The sequence below is a fragment of the Aethalodelphis obliquidens genome, unplaced genomic scaffold (assembly GCF_003676395.1).
Source record: "Aethalodelphis obliquidens isolate GAN/ISIS:26980383/991018 unplaced genomic scaffold, ASM367639v1 scaffold48, whole genome shotgun sequence".
Taxonomy (NCBI): Eukaryota; Metazoa; Chordata; class Mammalia; order Artiodactyla; family Delphinidae; genus Aethalodelphis; species Aethalodelphis obliquidens.
In genome coordinates, this window is record NW_020837992.1 from 8,011,239 (window position 1) to 8,020,381 (window position 9,143).

Sequence of the window (9,143 nt, forward strand, 5' to 3'; positions counted from 1 at the left end):
TGCATCGGAAGGCGGACTCTCAACCACTGCGCCACCAGGGAAGCCCTGAATTTTATTTTTTATACAGCAGGTTCTTATTAGTTATCTTTTTTATACATATTAGTGTATATATGTCAATCCCAATCTCCTAATTCATCCCACCACCACCCCCCAAAACTTCTGAATTGCTTGTTTCTGAATTTCCCATTTAAGATTTTTGGACCACGGTTGGCTTTGGGTACCTGAAACCTCAGAAAGTGCAATCAAGGATAAGGAGAGACTGCTGTACTGTATATGTAGATGTGGGCGTGTGTATTTGGGAACTAGTTCAGGCTCTTAGCATTGAATACCTAGTAAACTGATGTCTTCCGGTCTCTTTGTCTACTTCCCGTTACAAATCTATCCTGTACAATACCCTTTCCACTTTCTCATTTATCCACTCAAAAATTGAATGTTTCCTCTCTTCTTATGAAACCAAATTCAAATCTGTTGACATGGCACTTTTAACCTTGTTTTTCACAATCTCCTACCTCTGGACTCTCAACCCTCTATACTCTGCACCCCCTTACCGCTCAACCCCTACCCCTCTGTTTTAACCTACCCAAATCCTGTCCAAAGATTTTTATCCCTTTTTTGGAATGTCTATTGTCTTTATCAATTCTATTAATTATCTACTGCCATTTACTGTCCATTGATTTCTCAACTGTTTATCTCCCAACTGAAGTACAATTTAAGAAATTCTTTATATGAGACTGCATTTATGACAGTCCTGAACTCATACAACCAAACTCATGTATTAATGTGCTCTTGTGTCAATAGTTTCAGTTGATTATATAATTGTAAAATATTCAATAATCCTTGTTAGTAACTATGCTTACAAATTAAAGAAAAAAAATAACAAGTACCAAAAGGAGCAGGTTAACCTGTAACTACATAATTTGTAAGTTTAATGCTTATAATAAAAACATTTCCTATCCATTTAATATTTGTTAATGAGCCTTTGTATTGTTACCCTTTCCATTTCAATGGCAATTTTTACCCACATTTGTTTTCTTCCACACCACTGTCCTGTAACCTGGTCACCCTGCACTCTAGGAACACATGTTAAGCTGAAATTTCCCTTTCAGTGACTGAAGTCCTACTCTCTTCTACATAACCCAGCTTAGCACAGAAGGGGAGGCCATATGCACAGAACAATGAACTAGATATTAAAATTAGTTTATTTTTCTACTTAACTTTTAATAAATGAGAAGAAACACAGTAGTCTGTCTCATAAAGAACATTTATAATACATAACAATCCATAAAGCCTCATGGTGAGGTAGGAACAGCTTTGGAAACAACGCACAGTCAGAAAACATACAAAAGTTAGGTAAAATGTTGCAGCACTAAAGACATTTTATCTGCATCTGCATTTCATGAGATGATAATTGCATTTAACTGTGCCACATCTGGCCCAAAGGACACCCTATGGCAGACACAGAACAACACAACATGTAAGTTTCATAAAGAATCACAGAATACACTGATACACTTCATTGTGCTGTTTCAAGGCAGAACCATAACATGGCAATTTTTTGTGTCTTTTTATATATAACCACATATTAATTGTATGTTACATTCCCTTCAGCATCTTTTTGCCAAAGACACTAAACCATAAAGTTTTTGGTTTAAAAGTTTAAATTGAATGACATACAAAAAGCTCTTGTGCCAGTGAAAATGACTGCTAAGTATTCCAGAGCTTGTTAGTAAAACTAAATAGCATTGTCACATAATATTGGTAGAGCTACATCAAAATAGTGCTGTTACAATTCCCATTTCAGATGGTCAAACACTGTATGACAGTTTCAATTTAAAAAACGAGAAACCCTCCACCTTCCCAAGAGTTTTAACACTGTTTTATGACTTAAATGAAACTCTATTAAAATAAATATTTCTATATGGTAGGATTCTTCTCCTTATTTGCGTATGTATGAACATCTTAGGACAGCAGGTAAATGACATTTCATCAAATGGTATCTGCTTAAAAACAGTAAAAAGCTTCAACTCAATACCAGTTAGCCTACTAAATACTTCACATTAGATTCCATAGGACTTTTCCCTCAAAACTTTCAAAAATTCAAAATTAACTGAGGATGTTACCAAGATACAAACATATTAACATAGTCTTCTACCTGTTGTGATTTTCCAAGGTGCTCTTGATGGAAATCTTTCCCGTTCAAATTACACACCTTAGTTATTCAAATAGATTGTTTTCTAAAATGTTAAAATACATACAGCAAAGTGTTTGTGAGTTTTTGACTATTCTTTTAGGTTCTAGTCCATACTTTTATAGTGCAGATGCTCTTCAAAAAGAAACCTTATTAAAAAATCATATAAACTAAAATGTGACAATGGAGAATTAAATCTCTCTCATCACTAAGGCGGCATTTGGCTTGGAAATAATGTCTGGGTTGATTTTAATTCAGGCACATGTAGCACCTCCTTCTTACTAAATTGAGACAACAGACACATTTCTAAACACATATTCTAAATACACTGATCTTGCTCAAATATAAAAGAGCCAGCAGGCGAGATGCACCTCCTAAAACTGATGCAGTGTTATAAAACAGCATTTAAATATTGGGTTTAAGTCGCCTAATGATTCATGGTATTTCCCTCATTTTCTTGCAGGAAGGAATAAGCTATTTTGGAAAAGACACTTAAATCCCACAATATTTAAATATAAAAGCATTTTTAAAAAAGATAATGCTAATATAGCTAAAAATGGGTTAGAAAGTGCATTGTAAAGAAATAAATAATTCTCTGCTAAAACTCAAAAGGTGAGTCAGTGCCCACTGATTTTGCTATTATGACAAAAGTCCTTTGAAAAAAGAGAATCCTATGGTACCACTTTGTTACATATGAGCTACTTAAAATTATCAAAAGTGAAATAACTGAAATCTAAAGGCTGTTACTTTCAAAGCACTTATGAGAAAAAAAAAGCCCTTGTCCCATGCTTATACACCATTTAAAAAAATCCTCTTTCAGTCGATGTCTTATGCATTACACAACCTTTAAGAAATAGACCCAACAGAGCACTGTAAAGAAAACCTCATTGAATGTAATATATTTCACCAGTTATCCTTTTGTATCATTACTGACATGTTTCTATAACATAAACTGTTTTGAGATCTTCAAAAAATGGTTTTGTAAAGTGTTAAATCAGGAATGTACTTGATACAATTCGAAGCTTTCTCTTGTTCACCCATGAGATTCCCCAATTTCATGTTTAAAAAAAATGTTTGCAAAATTCAAAGTAACTACCAGTTTAGGAATTGAAATACACAATATCAGAGAAAAGTATTAAATGATAAAGATGTATTGCAAATTGGCAGGTTATGGTTTTGGCCCATTATAGCAAATGTGAACTTACAAACTGTGTTCCTAAAATTACCTCATTCTCACTGGAAAAATCGGGTGTTCTTAAATAGGCCCATTGCCAGCAATAGGCTTACACTAGGAAAAAAACACACCATCTACCACAAAAGATCATCCCTTTAAAAAGTTAACTGTCAAATGCCACCATTTTCATCTTAAGACCCATTAGATAATGAATTATTTCAAATCCCAAAAGGTAGCCATCCCAAAAGTAGTCAGCTATAAAAGTTACTAAAGTAGTCAGGATACCTCGTTTCTAGAAAAATAGAGCTATACATGATAACTGATATTAATATCCATCCTTTTGAGGACAAAAATCTAGTTTCTTCACAAAGCATAACCCCTCCCTATCAAGAAAAATATAACTTAAATACCCTTAAATAATATTTGTGTATGGATTTGGAATCCATACCAACAATGAAATAGCTAAGAACAATTTCCTGTGTAGATATTATGGCATCTTGCAAGATAAGCTACTATTGGAAGATCTGAGCAATGTCAAGACAGAATGACTTATAGAATCTCAATTATTAATTGTGGCGTAACTAATTTTGCTTTTTGAGAATTTAATATCCAAACTGCATTAACCTTCAGATTCCTTTTTTCTCCCAAGTCAATGGCTCTTGGCAGAGCACAGGCATTGCTGGTTGGGCTCAGACAGCTCTGTTGAATCCATTCATGATTGGTCACTGTGAAAGGACTAACTCTGAAGTTATTTTTAAAACCCACAATTTAAAAGATGAGATTAATAAGCTTTCATTTAACATGTAGTTATTAGATTAAATTTAATGTCCTTAAAAATATTTACTGTATATATTTTATGAGTAAACTTTCAACTCAATGTTCCCAATGCCAATCTTTCAAAGAAAGTAATGCTGGTGAACATGTCCATGTTTTAGACCATGTTTTTTTTTTTTTTTTAAAAAAAAAGGTTAAAATTCTCAGAATAATTTAGAAATGTAGTCTGAATATTAACATACAAGAATCTAAATATTTAATTTGGTAAACTTTCTTCCCTGCTCTTACTCCCCATATGCCCTATTATATGTACACTACAGTTCAATTTGTTAATTATTTCACTATTTGTTAGAATAATACTCAGCAATATAAGATACAGAATAGTAACTGATCTTCAGTATCATAAATACCCCCATGTGAAGAAAAAAAGGAACTTTTCCTAATAATTTTCATGAGTCATTCTTAAAATGTTGCCATTATGCTATGCAATGATCTCAAAGGGCAAGTAAATATTACATAAAATGTCAAAAGAAACAAACCTGTTGATGAATTTTTAAAGTTCCAGCATTTATAATTCTAATAAACAAAATATAACACTGGGGGAAAAGAAAAGCAGAGAAATTCCAGTAACAATTTTAATTTATTTATCCCCCTAATTAATTTTTTACCATGGAAAAACTGGAAATCAAATGTCATTATGTTATATAAGGTTTATACTTACTTTAAACAAAAATGTAACATAGTGTTAAAACTGGCTTTCCAAAACTGTTACAGCATAGCTGTACTCTGCACTAATAATCACAAAGTTGTAATATAGAACTCTGTTAAGCAGTCCCATTATGTTCTTACAAAAATAGAATTAAACTGTGTGACCAGACAAGGACTTCAATTACACTACTTGGCAAACATAGAATTTCAATGGAGTCTTTTTCCTCTTGCAGTTTAAAGCAAAAGTCAAATATCACATCTTTTCCAAGACTCACAAAGATGATTCAGGTTGTTTGTTTGGCATTTTTTTAATCTCTATCACAACAGCAGGGATGTTTTCAACTTTAGTCCTCCTGGGCTGCTTCTCTAGATTGTCACTAAGTTCTAAACAAGAAATGCTAACTGCTGGGGCCTTTTCTGCATCCTTTCCAGATTGGGCTTGTGGCCGTGTCCCACAACATTGCTTCAAAGCACACTGAGTTCTGCAGGCAAGTTCACATGGGACTACACTTGACTTAGAGCCTACACTAGCAAATTCAGGCTGAATGGTAGTAGCATGAATTCCGTGATTATGGAAAACGTCTTTAATGATCTTAGCCACCTGCATGTATGATGTCGGGTCTTCACATTTTATGTGAGCAGTGGCAATGATTCTGCTTCCAGCAAGTTGCCAAACATGTAATTCATGAACTTCCTCAACTCCTTCAACATCTCGAAGTTCTTTTATCAAATTTTTGATATCAATTTGTTTAGGAACAGTTTGGAGAAGAATAAGAGCAGACTCCTTAAGTAATGGATAAGTTGTGTAAAGAAGTATACAAACCATTACAATACAAAGAGTTGGATCTAAATATAGCACCCAGCAAGGACCAGCCTCATAAACTGTTGCATGAGTACTATTAATTAATTCTACAAATGCTTTGCAGGGGTCAGGGGTACATGGGTTCACACACATCTCCCCTTCAGGACAACCTTCCCAAGAAAAGTAAAAGACTAAGGCATTTACTACTACAATCACTGAACCCAAAGCATCTCCAAAGACATGCAGAAAAACTCCACGCATGTTAAGCTGTCCAGCCTTATCATCATCATCTTCCAATTCCACCTGGTCAGGTTCTCTGATAAGATTCCCATTCACTTGTACTTCCATTGCATCATTTCTGGACTTTTCTGGATCTACAAAGAAATAAAAATTCTGTATCAAACACATCTAAAGTGTTTATATAAACATTCTTGCCTAATTCCATTTAAGTGACAGAAGTGAAAATTTTTCATAAAACATAATAAGAAATGTGCTCAGAGTGATTTAATATAAATTGACATACTGGGAACAAGCCAGGACATAACGGCCAGGGCTAAATTAAGTCATTAAGATGATATTGCTTCCCCATACTCCTAACCACCCTCCTACCTTCCCACCTCCAAATAAAGTTCACCTTTTCTGTGGGGGTGGGGTCCTGTGAACATTCTCCTATACTTGTTGGCATACACCAAAAAGAAAACAAAATTGAACGCTATCACCCAAAATTAAACGCAACTATGGATAAATCTAATACAAATGGCTGACCTGACGCAGAGGTCTAGTCACTTTTCGTAGTCATTAAGGTGTTAACTTTTAAACTTTTATCATTTATATAAATGATAGTCTCTTGATAGAAGAGGTTTAGAAACTGACAAATCAACAATATAAACCTATCAGCAATCACAGAGACTTCAGGAAAAGTTGGAACTAAATGATCACTATCTACCCTACTAGCTCCTAAACCAAACGTACGGATCCTTTAAAGGAATTATACACATCAGAGCAGCTTAATATTCTTTGGAATAACACCTGGCAGAGTGGGAGTGAGAGGAAATTCAATTGTTTATTAAACATTTTCAATGTACAACTTGAATTTCATTAACATGATATTCTGCATCCTGGAAAGAGGAAAACTGTCTATGTGGTATCATACAACTAGGTAAATAGATGTAAATGGAAAAAAGTGGAAGGAAATACAACAAACTGTTAGCATCACTGAGCTTGGGTAGTAGGGCATTAGGTTGATTCCTTTTCCCGTCTCCTTTCTTTCAACATTCATTTCCCAATTTCCTTCAAGCGCGCTTAATGTTTAGAATGAAAACTATCCATTAAAAATATAAGATGAATAAATTACTATCGCTTTTATCTTAGTACGATTATGAAAAATCCTAAAGTGAAATGTTAAACATGCCCATACACGTTCTAAGTCTAGGATTTTCAGGATTAGGTTTAGATTTTAGAAAATTAACTGAAACATACATTGCTGCTCATGATAGAAACCTTTAACGAGGGTTTTGAGCTCAGGAAAGTCAATCACTAGATAGCCCCGAATACAATATTAAGAAACTTGTTTGAAGGGCATAAGAACTACTTGGGCAGAGCAAGGATCCTAACAGCCAACAACTGAGGACCAAGTGGGGATTCTCTCCGTTTCCCAATAGGCCCAAGAAATTAGCATTTTTTGATCCTGCTAACGCCAAAATCAGGCAGCCTCTTGAAACGACAGCCTGTAAAGACTGTTAAGTGCGGTTGCGGACCGCAGCGGGCTGACGGTCACCTCCTGACCTTTTGCCCGCTCTCACCACCACGGTGCCCATCTACACTCCCAGACGCGCTCCCCCGGCTCCTGACACCGGGCTGAAAGGGGGGCCGCGTCCTCCGGGCGAGGCGGGGTGTGAGTGCCGGAGCGGGAAGGAGTGGCCAGGTACGCGGCGCGTCGCGGTCGGCTCGGACACCAGAGGGCGTGCTGGCCATCCTGCCCGGGGCCATCCCGGGGTCCGGGCTCCCCAATGCCAACCACCTGCGGCGGCGACTTTCTCTGCTCACCTGTCCGGTCCAGTTTCAGCCCGTTGGAGTTGCTGCTATTGGCCACCAGGATGTTGGTCTCCTCCTGGTCGGGACCCTGCTCACCTGGGGCCCTGTTGTCGCTACCCCCGGTGCGGGTGCTCTTGCCGCGGCCCCCCTTGGGGAGGCCGTGGCTGTGCCCCCCGTGCGAGTGCCCGTGGCCGGAGTCGTTGCCGAAGCCGCTATGATGGTGGAAGAGGCAGAGCCCCAGCACGTTGACCACCAGCCCCGCCACGCCGACCCCGAGGACCACCAGCGGCTGCTGCATCTCGTGCGGCTCGAGGAAGCGCTCGATGGCCTCCAGCAGGATGGCGAAGCAGAGGCCGGTCAGGAAGATGGCGTTCACCAGAGCCCCCATCACTTCGGCCCGGATCCAGCCGAAGGTGTTCTTCTGGGTGGCGTGGGTCCGCTGGGCGAAGCGCTCGGCCACCAGCGCCACCACCAGCGCCAACACATCCGACAGCATGTGGAAGGAGTCGGAGAGCATCGCCAGCGACGAAGTCACCCGGCTCACCACCACCTCCAGGACCATGAACATGAAGGTCAGCATCAGCATGCACAGCAGCCGGCCCCGGTTCCGACCCCAGCACCCCATGGCTGCGGCTCAGGAGCCCGCCGAGCGCGGCCCGGACACTCGTGAGGCGGCGGCGGCGAGGCGCCGAGGGCCGGCGACCCGGCGACGGATGGAGGGCGGCGCGGGGCTCTCACCGCCCGAGCCGGGCCGCTCGGGAGTCTGCCGTGGGGCCTCGGCGGCCGGACAGGGGCGAGCCCGGGGTCAAGCCGCCGAGCCCCCGCGCCTGCGGGCGTCCCCGGCGGGCCGGCGGCGCGCTGCTCCTCAGGCGTCCGTCCTCGGAGCTGGCGCGGAGGCCCGGCTCAGCCCCAGTAGCCCCCACACCTAGAGCGGGCGGCGGCGGCGCGGAGCTGGGGCTCCCGGAGCCCGCGGACCGAGAGCCGCAGCAGGAGCAGGCGAGCGGCGGGGTCGGGCGACCAGCAGCTCCGTGCTGCAAAGGCTCCAAGCATCTGCGGGCTCTCCACGCAGGTCTTCCCCTCGCTGGTCTCCCTCCGGAGTCGCTCGGACCGAGGAGCCAACGCCTGAAGAGCTAAAGAGGCGGCGGCCACAGCAGCTGCACTCGGCCCGGTATCGGGCGCCTTCTTCGCCCCCCCGCCTTTGCAGACGGTTTACAAAAAAACTTTGCTTTGCACTCGGAACCCCCGTTTTCACACGGACCCGAACGTGACAAGGCCTCGCCGTCCCGCCCACCAGGCCCGGCACGCTTCCCCATTGGCCAGGATCCCCTCACGACAGCTGTCGCGCCCCGCCCATCAGCGCTCACTATTGGATGGAGGCTCGGCGGGGCAGGAGGGGGCGGTGTCACGGCGCCAACAGATGGGGGGCGGGGCCTTTCCCTTCAGGAGCCGGGCGTGGGCTGGGG

At 41.4% G+C, this 9,143-nt stretch overlaps 1 protein-coding gene across 1 annotated transcript; it reads right to left on the bottom strand.

Moving 5' to 3' along the window:
- Window positions 1–1,181: 1,181 nt before the first annotated feature.
- On the bottom strand, window positions 1,182–8,902 carry SLC30A1 (solute carrier family 30 member 1). The gene is made up of 2 exons (XM_027082921.1): window positions 7,693–8,902; window positions 1,182–6,020 (listed from the first exon to the last, which is right to left on the bottom strand). Exons 1-2 carry the CDS (start codon window positions 8,303–8,305, stop codon window positions 5,116–5,118), a joined length of 1,518 nt encoding a protein of 505 aa, XP_026938722.1. The 5' UTR covers window positions 8,306–8,902; the 3' UTR covers window positions 1,182–5,115.
- Between the last annotated feature and the right edge of the window lie 241 nt (window positions 8,903–9,143).

Coding starts and splice junctions, on each gene's coding strand:
- SLC30A1 (XM_027082921.1), bottom strand. CDS start 8,305: ATGGGGTGCTGGGGTCGGAACCGGGGCCGGCTGCTGTGCATGCTGATG. Junction 6,021..7,692: donor GCTGAAACTGGACCGGACAG/GTGAGCAGAGAA, acceptor ATTTCTTTGTAG/ATCCAGAAAAGTCCAGAAAT.